Below are 12,456 nucleotides of genomic sequence, written 5' to 3'. Positions count from 1 at the left end.
GGCTTTGGTTAAGTCTCAGAAAGCTGTCCCCAAATGTTTTCAGGACTTTACTGCTATTACTTTTATTGTTGCTGCCTCTTTCCCCTAATGTGCTGTCCAGAGCAGAGCCGGGAGAGGTGTGGGAAAGAGAAGGCCGTGGGTCTGGTGTCTCCGGCCCTGGGAGAAGGTGGTCAGAGCGTGGCGAGGCGGTCAGGCTGGGGCAATGGACAGTTGAAAGGCCAGCACCAGGATCTCTCAGATGCTGCATCCTGAGGTGACGAGCCACTGACGAGAGGCAGGAAACTGTGTGTACACCTCCCCTTGGGAGTAGTGACCTGGAGCCCGGTAGGGAAGAGGGGGTCAGTAAGCTATCATGAAGCGGAAGTAGATAGCAAGGTCCTCATCCAGGAGCCAGGCTACCACCTCGGCCTCAATGTCCCTCATAAAAAAACCATGATGCTGGCCAGATTGAAGCAGAAGGCTAGGTTAAATAGGTGGTCACGAAGGGCTGCTGTGTCTGATGTCCCGTCATCCTCTTGTTGGGCCATGTCCACAACCTGCCACATCTCCCCCACGGAGGAGGCCACAAAGTGCTCTTCAAAGTTCTCTTGATCCTGGTCTGCAACCGTGGAGAGGGGGAGGCACTGAAAGGGCCGATCCTAACCTGCCCCCGCCCCGATCCTGGCCTATACCAGAAAGGTGATGAAGTTAGAGAGTCTGAGAAGAAGTTAGGGCCTGGGGCTTTTGGCCCAATTGTGCATCCCCTTATCCTTGGCCAGGGAGGCAGTGCTCCATCTGGAGGTCTCCTCTGGTCTGTATTCAATCACAGCCCCAACTGAGGTGCGCACATACCCCATTTCTACCTCAAACGGCCTCCTCCAAAGCATTACAACACTTGGGGTTGGAGGGACCACCCCAGGGAAGGGATGGAAACTACAACCTCTTCCAAGATAAATGCACCCCTGCCCATACACACGAAAGCCACCTGTGTGGTGCTCTAGCCAGCCCGTGGTGTGTCTCTGAATACGTCCCCCGCTAAGAACCCTGCTCTAAACCCTTTACCTGACTCTCTCACGCTACAATAATAAGGGACTGGATTTCTCTCCCCACAACCCGACCTATCTCAGGTTTCACTCTAGCCTGATAGGAACTGGGGGGCTGACTCCAAAGAGGTCCGATCCCTAGCTCCAGACACTGTTGTCCTACCTGTGGAGGGTGTTTTCTCGTTCTGACTCCTCTCGTTGGGATCCAGGCTGCCTTTCTGAAGCTTCACTCCCTTGACCCGCAGCAGCAGCAAGATGGCGGTCAGGAATGCTGCCCTGCAGAGCTGGGAGCCCGGGGAAGTCATGGGCCTGCCCATCCACCACCTTTGGTCTTCCCTACTCCCCTATGCCCAGTCGGCTCCCCCCACCTCCCTCTCCTGTCCCTGTCCCAGCCCTTACCACTTCCCTGCACCGTTTTCTTCCCTTCCCTTCCATAGGACCTCTGATTTCATGAGCTTTGTGACATCACAGCCATGGGCCTGTCCCTCATTCAGGTCACTAGAGAGTTCCCTTGCCAGGCAAGAGAGTGGTGAGTGGCCAGCAGAGGCTTCTAGGATGATCCTACTGCATCATCCTGTGGAGGGCAACAAAATGACTTCAGAGTTTGTGAAGTACTTTCACATCCATTACATCATGACATCGATATAGCAACTGGGACTCAAAGTAGTAGTGTCATCATACCCATCATATAGATGAGGAAACTGAGGTTCACAAAAGAAATGACTCTTCTGCTTAACATCACACAGACAATAAAGGGCAGAGCAGGACTCTCGACCACCTCTTTTTGTTTTAGTGTTTATTTATTTATTTTGAGAGAGAGGGAGGGAGAGAGAATCCCGAGTAGACTCCATGCTGTCAGTGCAGAGTGTAACACAGGGCTCAAACCTCAAGATCATAACCTGAGCCAAAATTAAGAGTCAGGCACTTAACCGACTGAACCACCCAGGTGCCCCTTGACCACCTCTTTTGATTTCAAACATCACAGCTTCCTCTCTTCCATGCAGCCATTCTCTAAGGTAAGTGGCTTGTATAGAATGTGGCCCAGAGCAGATGTGGAAATATCGGATCCTCAAGTCCTGGGCTGTACCTGAAACTCAGGTCCACCAAAACAGAGGAAGGTAGAGAGGCATAGGTGTTGGGGGAGAAAAGAGTACACGGTGTGTGTGCGTGTGCGTACACACACACACACACACACACACACACACATGCATGTGTACATAGAGAGAGACAGAGAATGGGGTACCCTGTGCCCAAAAAGAAATCATTCCCTCATTCTTCACCCTCCCCTAGACTTTCCTCTCCCTAAGCCTTTGGCCTCTTGAACTGGTAGACAAACCCCTCTTCTCTCATTTTACAGCCCCTCATACTCTCAGACACAAAGAAAAAGTTGTTAGAGGCTCATTCTCCAAACTCCTTGCTTGATGGAAGCAGAGTCTTTTTTTTTAAGTTTTATTTATTTATTTTGAGAGAGAGAGAGAGCATGCATATGAGCAGGGGAGGGGCAGAGAGAGACACAGAAAGAGAATGGGCAGAGAGAGAGAGAGAGAGAGAGAATCCCAAGCAGGCTTTGCGCTGTCAGCACAGAGCCCAATGCGGGCTCTTGAACTCACGAGCTGTGAGATCATGACCTGAATGGAATCAAGAGTTGGACACTCAACTGACTGAGCCACCTAGGTGCCCTGTAGTTAGAGTCTTTAAAGAAGCAGCAGCATGGCATCGAGGCCAGGATCCCAAATAACAGATTTCCAGAAACTTGCCTCAAAGCCCCAATGCCTGCCAGGCCCGTGAAGCTGGTGAGCACAGACCTGCTGGCAGTAATGGGTGGTGGCTAATTATCTGCTTCCCAGAGCAGAGATGGCTGGGGATGAGGCAGGTGGGATTGGGGAGATAGGATGGAGTCCTGCCCTGGTAAACCAGAAAGCAATGCAGGCCAGAAGCTACAGGGCAGGTGCTGGGGCAGGTGGGAGGAGATTGTGGGCACACTTGAGCTATCACAACCCTCTCACACCACTCGTGGAGCCCATGCATCCCACGCCTGAGTGAACCACCAAGTGCATGTGTAGGAACGTGTACCCTTTCTGGAAGACGGAATTGTAGGCGTGGAGTACAGCTGTACCTCTGCTAGCAGAGTGCTCACCAGGAGGCCCCCCTGGGACAGCTGCAACCTCTTGTATACTTCCCGCCCACCCAGGCCAGGTGACTGGGGAGTGGTACACGAGGTCACTGGACGGTGGAGGAAGAAAGATTCAAGTAAGCAGGTGACCCTGTTCACCCCTACCGTGCACTCGTTGACCTTCATGTCCAGGAAACAATGCTTGGGTGGAAAAAAGTCACTAATGTGGTTACTTTGGGGGAGGAGCTTCTTGGTTCCAGGCAAAAAGAGAAGCCAACCCAGGCTCAGTGCGTGTGGATGGGGAGGGCCGCTGGGGGTGGGACAGGCAGGCGTGAAAAAAACTGGGTTGTACTGACCACCGTTCCTTGCGTTTCCTCACCACCTGCTGCTGGTTCCCTGTGTTGGGAGAGAGAATTCGAGCAGGAATTTAATTTGTTTTAGTATAAAAGCAATTTAAGAAGTCTGGAAAACAAAAAGGGTCAGTGATTCCACTATTCAGTGCTAATCACTATTAATGTTTTAAAGTGTATTCAAATCCTTTCCTTACATGGCTGTGGGTATGTGGGGTGGGAGTGTATTTCCTAAAAAGATAAAATCCAGGCATGATGCATTTCCCTCTCCCTACATCACATCCAAATAAGAGTTGTGACTGCTTTGACACCAAGAGGCTCTGGGACCTGAAAGTGTAGTGAGGGGCTCCTGGTCCCCTAGGGGACACCAGGGACTCTCCTGAGACTGAGGGAAGCTGCTACCTGGGGGGAGAGGGGTCCTAGGTGTTCTTGTCCACAGAAGGCTGAGGGAGCATGAGAAGGGACGAGGGAGAAATAAGGTGGTGGAGGGGGGTATGACAAAGGAGAAGGAGTGAGGGGAGAAAGCCAGCGGAGAGCAGGCAACTCCTTAAAGATCAGGGGTACGGCTGACCCTGGAACAACACGAGGTTAGGGGCACTAACCCCCCAAGCAGTCAAAAGTCCAAGTATATACTTTTGACTCCCCCAAACCTAACTACTAATGGTCTACTGTTGACTACAAGCCTTACCGATAGCAAACTATCGACTGGCACATATTTTGTATGCTATATGTATTATATATTGTATTTTTATAACAAAGTACGCTAGAGGAAATACATTGTTAAGAAAAATCATATGGAAGAGAAAATACGTTTACAGTATTGTACTGTATTTATCAAAAACTATCCTCATAGAGGTGCACTTGTGAATGGGGCACCTGGGTGGCTCAGTCGGTTGGGTGTCCAACTTCAGCTCAGGTCACTATCTCACGGTTCATGAGTTCGAGCATCGGGCTCTGTGCTGACGGCTTAGAGCCTAGAGGCTGCTTCAAATTCTGTTCTCTCTCTCTTCCCGCTCCTCCCCCGCTCATGCTCTGTCTCTCTCTCCTTCAAAGATAAATAAAGACATTAAAAAAAAAATTTAGAATTGGACCTGTGCAGCCAGCCTGGGCCAGTGAGAGGGTGAAGACCCAGAGCGGGGCACCTGTTCCCGAGCCCCCCTCTCTCCCCAACCCCAGCCCCAAGGACGGGGCCCTTGGTGGCGAGCCCCCCTGTACCTGCTCTGTGCGGCTCTGACTGGGCCGGCCCCTCCCCGCCCCCACCGCCTCCAGGATTAGCTTTATGGGTTGAGTATTTCTTAGGCGGGCCTCCTTCCTCTGCCAGTCCCTGCTTATCAGAGCATCTACAACCCCCACCTCAACCTTATCACTCAGTCCATCTCCTTAGACTGGAAGTCCCAAGGCTGCAGAGGCCATTACCATCCCACACAGCCCCAACCCCCAGCAAAGCAGAAAGTTGCCCTACAAGGTGACCCCCCTCCCCTTTCCCAGCTGGCATCTCCCTACCCCCTTGGTTGAGAGCATGGTTCCTCCTGGTCTCTGGCATCCCCTCTCCCTTTCCTTATTTGTTTTCCTTTCAATTCCCCTTCTATAAAGGTCACTTTGTCCATTCTTCAATCTTGTAGTAAAAGAAGAGGGGAGTCCCCTGCTCCTGAAGACCCCCCAAGGTCCTGTGTCCCCCCAAGTCTCTCATATCTGTACAGGCCGAAGATTCAGAAGAAAAAGCAAGTTATGGCGGATGATTTGGAGCTAAGTTTCCAACTTTAAAGCCAGTCTAGTTTTGTTACTAGCCGTGGGCCATCACCCTCCCTCTCTGTGCTCTGCCCTTCTCTTTAGAAAATTAGGAGAGCCCTCAGCCTATTCCCAGGTACCGCATCTGTCTCCCGGGTGACTCGAATTCAGTAACAAGCATTTCCAATCAGAAGAGAAATAGAAACCACCCTATTAGAAAATAACACAAAAGGTGATGTGTCCTCAGTCCTGCCTCATCATTCCTGAAGAGAGTCCCCAGATTTCTCTGTCCACCACCTCGGCTCAGCTCCTGCTGTTCCAGCTCTGGGGTCTCCCCTGACTGGGGCTCCACAAAGCTGGGAAGGAAGAGAAGTTTCACTGAGGACGTGGCCTGGAAGCCTCCGGGAGGCTGGCTGCAAGGTTGAGAACAGAGACAACCACAAAGACCGCAATGCAGACAAGCAGCGCTCAGGGCTTGGAGCCCATCTGCGGAAGGAGAACCAATAGTCACTGAACTCTTACGCTCAGGCTTTACAGACACATGAGACAGAACAATTATTGGCCCCGTTCTACAGATTGGAAGACTGAGGCCTGGGAAGCTCACTTAAGTGATCTGTAAGGGGACAAGAGCCAGCGTTCAAGCCAGAACCTGCCTGATTGTCAAGCTGGAGGGCTTTCACTTTTCTGCTTTCCTGTATCCCAGTAAGTGCTCACCTTGCATGTGGGGCCCGCATTCTGGGCTTCAACCTTGCTCCCCCTCTACATCCCACAGTCTCCTAGCCTTCCCCTGTCTCCCCTGCAGCCCCAGCCCACTGCTGGGAAGGAAGTTCCCTCCTCCACCTCCCCTCCCAGCTCTAGAGCAGGTTCTGTGCCCGGGGGCTCTCTAGAGAGAGCTCCTCCCCTCCAGGTAAAGCCACATTCTCCTGGCAGGGCCCCCAGTCGCCTCACTGCATACACACACACTCCACCCACAAACTGCACGCTGTATACACAAGTCACACTGGAGATATACTCACTCTCAGTCCCAACCCCAAACAGACCCCGCCTCCTCCTCTGTGGACTCCTAGACCGGCTCCTTTTACCACATTCCCTAACCTGCCAGTGCCTGAAAGAAGACGATATGGGGGCTCCTCCACCTAAGGCAGAGGGGCCCAGGGTCCAACTCCAGAAACTTCTGGCCTCCTGGCTGCTCAGAGAGCAGGACTGGGATCAGCATCTGGACGAGGCCCACATGCTGCAACAGAAGAGGTAGGCTGCCCCAGTCGTGCCACGTCCCACCTCCCCCTGATCCCCCAACCCTCTGATCCACTCCGCTGCTGTATCTCTGCTTGCAGTGGCCCAGCATCCAGTGTCAGGTGGTTGGGTGCACCCAACCCACTCCTTCCAAACCCCAGCTGTCTCTGTCAGTGGGCAGGAGGAGACTCAGTGTAGATTCGAAGCCAGGGACAAAGTGACACTACAGCTCCAACCTGCCTGGCTGGTGGAGGAGGGGGCTGGGGGACAGAAAGGGACGGGAACAGAAGAAGGATAGAAGAAAGCAGATTGGGGGAGGGGGAGGACAGGCAGGTGAAGGCTGGTGGGAAGGCACGAGATCCTGCAGGTTTTGGAAGACTTGTTGCCTGGAGAAAGAGCGAAGCATTCCCATTAGCGTGAAGGAAAATTGCTTGTGTGAAAAAGAGGAGGAGAGCTGTGTTCTGTAGAACTTCTGGAGCTGACCAGCTGATGAGGGAAACTCAGCTTATCTACCTTTTATTGAGTGTCTACTTTGTGCAGCAGAATGCTGGGTCAGGAGGATCATCGGTAGATTGAATGAGGCCTGTGTCTGCCCGGGGGATGCCTGCAGGTCAGGTGGGGCTGATATGTTTCACGGAAAAGCAGCGGCCAGGGCGGGGACCTATATCCTCCCAGAGGTGGGCCTCTGCCTCAGAGCATCTGGGGAACCTGTCACCTATCTGAGAGCTGCCTGGGGATGGGGTGAGCAGACAGTAGCAGGCCTGCGGTCCAGCCAGGGCTGGCCTCGTGGGCAGGTGGCCTCTACAGTGGCACAGGATCCCGTGTTGCAGAAAACCCCTGCACTTGGTTTAATGCGCTGCTGTGGTCAACTTGAAATTCTTAATTTTCGAACAGGGAGTCCTACATTTTTCTTTCGCGCTGGGCTTCACAAACGGTACAGCTGGCTGTGGCTGCAGTTGGAGCCCTCATTTGGGAAAGGCTCTCTGCTTGCTCACCAACCCCCACCCCAGGCCCTGTGAGGGAACCTTTGGCCTCCCCACCTCCCTCGAAACTTCAGGGTGAGGCCAGAGCAGTCTTGGAGAGAGAGCTGGGTTCTGGACCTGCCCTCCGCAGAGGGCGGTGCGCTAGAGGCCTGGTTGCTAAGGCTGTGTGCGGTGCGTCCAGCACAGGGGGTGAAACCAGGTTAGCCCTGGTTACCCTGAGCTGGGACTATTCACCCTGAGGGTCTAGGTGAGGTGGGGAGGGCGCTGGCCCTTACTCTGCTGGTCCCTCCTGAGAGTACTTTTCTAATGGGCAGACCTGAGCTCCACCTCAAGATAAAAAGCTTCTTCTTTAAATAAAAATGTTCTTCCCCCTGGCTCACAGGGCGATTGGAAGAGAGGATGGGGGACCTGGGGACAGCAGGGGAAGCACTGGTCGGTCTGTTTGCCTCTCATTTCTCCCCTCGTGACCCTCCCCTGCCTTGTATTCACCCTGGGATCTGATTTGTGCCTGCAGCTTTAGCTTTTGTTTGGTTCATCCAGGCAGGGAAGAAACAAAGATGAACTGACAAGAGGTGCCTTAGGACGGATACCACAGGGCTTCTGCTCCTAGCTGCTAGGTTCCCAGAGGAGCCCAAGGCTATGATCCTCCTCAGTTATGAATGGGGTAAAACACGGAAGGAATCCGTCCTCCGCAACCCCCCCCCCCCCGCCCACACACACACAGCGTGGATCTGACTCTGAGCAGCTCTGAGGGGTATTTGGAATTTTGGCAGCTTGTAAATCACCTAAGTTCCAACAGCTGGCCCCTCTCTGCCTCTCTGCCCCTCTGGTCTCTCTAACTCCCTTAGCCTAAGGAGAGCTAGCTCAGCAGGCCTGGGAGCAGGGGTGAAAACATTTACTCAGCTTAGGTGGATTCAGCTAGGCCCGATGGCCTCCTGTCAGGGTCATCAGGGCCACCAGCTCTGCAGCATGGGCCCCTTCTGCCCCCACAAGTCTTCTGCCCACCGGAGCCTTGAGGCCTCCCCCCCACCAACCGCCCCCACCAGACTTGGGCAGAGCTGGCAATGACACAACCACGGGGGAAACTCTCACCCCAGTCTGACCCTCAGCTAGAGTCCAGTTAACGACTCTTTGCAATGTGTCACTGCACACTTTGTGTGACCCGTATCTGTTCCACGTAGAGAAGGTCTCTGATCCTCTCTCTGCCTTTGGCCTCTCAGTGATTCTGTCTCTACTGGACTCACGTTCATCTTCTCCCAGGATCCGAGAGTCTCCACTGCTTCAGGCAGCCAAGGAAAATGACCTGTGTGCCCTCAAGAAACTTCTGCTGGACCGAAGCTGTGATTTCCGACAGAGAGGTGGGTTGGGTGTGATGGAGCCAGGCCACCTGCCCTGCCTCGCCCCCGGACGCTGAGGATTTCTGCGAGGAAGCGGGGAGAGAGCCTTGAGCCAGAGCCCCTTCCTCAAGATGCTCTTGGAGGCGTTTGACACTCCTATCTTACTCCCCTCCAGGAGCCTTGGGGGAGACCGCGCTGCATATAGCGGCCCTCTATGACAATCTCGAGGCCGCCGTGGTGCTGATAGAGGCTGCCCCGGAGCTGGTCAAGGAGCCCACCTTGTGTGAGCCATTTGTAGGTGAGGAGCCCACACAGTAGTTCAAGGTGGAGACAGGTGTGGGAGAGTCTGATGTCACCTCTTAAAATGGGTCTCCGAAGGGTGGCCTGGGAAGAGGTGCTAGAGGGTTCAGGAAGGTTGCCCTTGAGTTGGAAGGCATGCAGACATCCCAGTCTTGGCCTTTAGCATCCGTGACTTTCTTTCTTTCTTTCTTTTTTTTTTTTTTTTTTGAGATTCATCTCTTCATAGAGGGCTCCAAACGCAGCTGCCCTTTATTTATTTATTTATTTATTTATTTATTTATAATTTAAATCCAAGTTAGTTAACATATAGTGTAATAATGACTTCAGGAATAGAATTTAGTGATTCATCACTTACACGTAACACGCAATGCTCATTCCGACAAATGCCCTCCTTCATGCCCATCACCCATTTAGCCCATCCCCCCACCCAACTCCCCACCAGCAACCCTCAGTGTGTTCTCTGTATTTAAGAGTCTCTTATGGTTTGTCTCCATCTCTGTTTTTATGTTATTTTTGCCTCCCATCCCTTATGTTTTCTATTTTAAATTCCGCATATGAGTGAAGTCACATATTTGTTTTTCTCTTATTTCTCTTAGCATAATACCCTCTAGTTTCAACCACATTGTTACAAATGGCAAGATTTCTTTCTTTTTGATCACTGAATAATATTCCATTGTATATATATATACCACATCTTCTTTTTTTTTTTTAATTTTTTTTTAACGTTTATTTTATTTTTGAGACAGAGAGACAGAGCATGAACGGGGAAGGGTCAGAAAGAGGGAGACACAGAATCTGAAACAGGCTCCAGGCTCCGAGCTGTCAGCACAGAGCCCGACGCGGGGCTCGAACTCATGGACCGCAAGATCATGACCCGGGCCGAAGTCGGCCGCTTAACCTACTGAGCCACCCAGGTGCCCCGGTACCACATCTTCTTTATCCATTCATCAGTCGATGGACATTTGGGTCCTTTCCATACTTTGGTTATTGTTGATAGTGCTGCTATAAACATTGGGGTACATGTGCCTCTTTGAATCAGTGCTCCTGCATCCTTTGGATAAATACCTAGTAGTGCAATTGCTGGGTCATAAGGTAGTTCTATTTTTAATTTTTTGAAGAACCTTCACACTGTTTTCCAGAGTGGCTGCACCAGTCTGCAATCCCACCAGCAGTGCAAAACGATTCCTATTTGGGGCACGTGGGTGGTTCAGTTGATTAAGTGTCCAACTTCAGCTCAGGTCATGATCTCGCGGCTGGTGAGTCCGAGTCCCACATCGGGGTCTGTGCTTACAGCTCAGAGCCAAGAACCTGCTTCAGATTCTGTGTCTCCCTCTGTCTCTGCCCCTCCACTTCTAGTGCTCTGTCTCTCAGAAATGAATAAACATTAAAAAAAAAGGTTTCTCTTTCTCCCCATCCTCGCCAACATCTGTTGTTGCCTGAGTTGTTAATGTTAGCCATTCTGACTGGTGTGAGGTGGTATCTCATTGTGGTTTTGATTTGTATTTCCCTGATGATGAGTGATATTGAGCATTTTTTCATGTGTCTGTTAGCCATCTGGATGTCTTCTTTGAAAAAGTGTCTATTCATGTCTTTTGCCCCTTTCTTCACTGGATTATTTGTTTTTTGGGTGTTGAGTTTGAGAAGTTCTTTATAGATTTTGGATACTAACCCTTTATCTGAGATGTCATTTGCAAATATCTTCTCCCATTCTGTTGGTTACCTTTTAGTTTTGCTGATTGTTTCCTGTGCAGAAGGTTTTTATCTTGGTGAGGTCCCAATAGTTCATGTTTGCTTTTGTTTCCCAAGACATGTCGAGTAAGAAGTTGCTGCAGCTGAGGTCAAAGAGGTTGTCGCCTGTTTTCTCCACTAGGATTTTGATGGCTTCCTGTCTTATGTTTAGGTCTTTCATCTGTTTTGAGTTTATTTTTGTGTATGGTGTAAGAAAGTGGTCAAGGTTCATTCTTCTGCGTGTTGCTGTCCAGTTTTCCCAACACCATTTGCTGAAGACACTGTCTTTTTACCATTGGATATTCTTTCCTGCTTTGTCAAAGATTAGTTGGCCATACATTTGTGGGTTCATTTCCGGGTTCTCTATTCTGTTCCATTGATCTATGTGTCTGTTCGTGTACCAGGACCATACTGTCTTGATGATTATAACTTTGTAATACAGCTTGAAGTCTGGGATTGCAAGCATATGTGACTTTATTTAGCCATTCACTGTTTCCTTTCCTTTCAACTCCTCTCATGTTCCCTGTAGGACAAAACTCTGTTTCTTTCTCTTATAGCAACATTACAGTGATCCCATGTACACCCTACCCACAACAGTCAAGAGGTGGGGACAGTGAGGTGGACAGCCTGTGAGACAAATTGCCCTGAGTCTCAGGCCACTGTGCTAAGCCAAGGGCAGAAATCTATGCCAGGACCTGTCAGGGACCTCCTGCCTGCCAGTGAGATGTTGTGTCCTTGGAAGAATTGGGGACAGCCCCATCACTGAGACGTCTCTCTTTCTCTCTCTGGGCCAGGTCAGACCGCCCTGCACATAGCCATCGTGAACCAGAACGTGAACTTGGTGAGAGCCCTGCTTGCCCACGGGGCCAGCGTGTCTGCGAGAGCCACAGGCACGGCATTCCGCTGCAGCCCCCGCAACCTCATCTACTTTGGTGAGAGCGGGGCCAGGGCTGGGAGGAAGGGACATGGGGAGGTGGGCAAGAGCAAAGGGAGGGCGGGCCGAGGAGGGCTCCGGCCCCCGGAAAAGCCGGAAGCGGCCGGGCCTTCCAGGGTTTCAGGCCAGAGCCAAGCCTCCCCGCGCCGCGTGCTCCATCCCTGCCTCTGCTTCTGCTGACGAGCGTCCCCGAGCCCAGAGCTGCCACGCGAGGGCAAGGAGGCAGTCCCTCGGGGACGCTGCCCATCCCCCAGCCCATCGGGCCCTCACGGCAGCGAGCCTTCTGTGTCCACAGGGGAGCACCCCTTGTCCTTTGCTGCCTGCGTGGGCAGTGAGGAGATGGTGAGGCTGCTCATTGAGCATGGAGCTGACATCCGGGCCCAGGACTCCCTGGGTAAGAGCTGGGGGCCGGGAGGGCAGGGGCCACCCCAGGTCGGGCAGGGCATCAGCGGGGACTTCAGCGCAACGGCCACGTGACGCCCGCGTCCTCCCCCAGGAAACACCGTGTTGCACATCCTCGTCCTGCAGCCCAACAAGACCTTTGCCTGCCAGATGTACAACCTGCTGCTGTCCTATGATGGGCGCAGGGACCACCTGCAGTCCCTGGACCTCGTGCCCAATCACCAGGGTCTCACCCCCTTCAAGCTGGCCGGAGTGGAGGGCAACACCGTGGTGAGGGACACTCCCCTGGCCCCATGGCGGCCTTTCAAAGACCCTTGGTGCCCAAC

The 12,456-nt window shown here is 52.3% G+C and overlaps 2 protein-coding genes across 2 annotated transcripts in view; one reads left to right on the top strand and one right to left on the bottom strand.

Annotated features, from left to right (window-relative positions):
• Positions 1-36: 36 nt before the first annotated feature.
• Positions 37-1,559, bottom strand: LLCFC1 (LLLL and CFNLAS motif containing 1). The gene is made up of 3 exons (XM_042926904.1): positions 1,422-1,559; positions 1,186-1,306; positions 37-598 (listed from the first exon to the last, which is right to left on the bottom strand). The coding sequence occupies exons 1-3, from the start codon at positions 1,455-1,457 to the stop codon at positions 420-422; spliced, it is 336 nt and encodes a 111-aa protein (XP_042782838.1). The 5' UTR covers positions 1,458-1,559; the 3' UTR covers positions 37-419.
• Positions 1,560-1,954: 395 nt separating this feature from the next.
• TRPV5 (transient receptor potential cation channel subfamily V member 5) overlaps positions 1,955-12,456 on the top strand; it is a 32,021-nt gene continuing 21,519 nt past the window's right edge. The window contains exons 1-8 of the mRNA XM_042926905.1: positions 1,955-2,038; positions 5,108-5,915; positions 6,252-6,461; positions 8,690-8,787; positions 8,942-9,064; positions 11,589-11,726; positions 12,024-12,122; positions 12,225-12,400. Of these exons, the coding sequence (XP_042782839.1) occupies positions 6,334-6,461; positions 8,690-8,787; positions 8,942-9,064; positions 11,589-11,726; positions 12,024-12,122; positions 12,225-12,400 (762 nt within the window). The 5' untranslated portion in view covers positions 1,955-2,038; positions 5,108-5,915; positions 6,252-6,333. The remainder of the gene's footprint in view (positions 2,039-5,107; positions 5,916-6,251; positions 6,462-8,689; positions 8,788-8,941; positions 9,065-11,588; positions 11,727-12,023; positions 12,123-12,224; positions 12,401-12,456) is intronic.

This window comes from Panthera leo, chromosome A2, assembly GCF_018350215.1.
Source record: "Panthera leo isolate Ple1 chromosome A2, P.leo_Ple1_pat1.1, whole genome shotgun sequence".
Classification (NCBI taxonomy): domain Eukaryota; kingdom Metazoa; phylum Chordata; class Mammalia; order Carnivora; family Felidae; genus Panthera; species Panthera leo.
The sequence above is the reverse complement of the archived record's forward strand: the minus strand, read 5'-3'. Positions and strand labels throughout refer to the sequence as shown.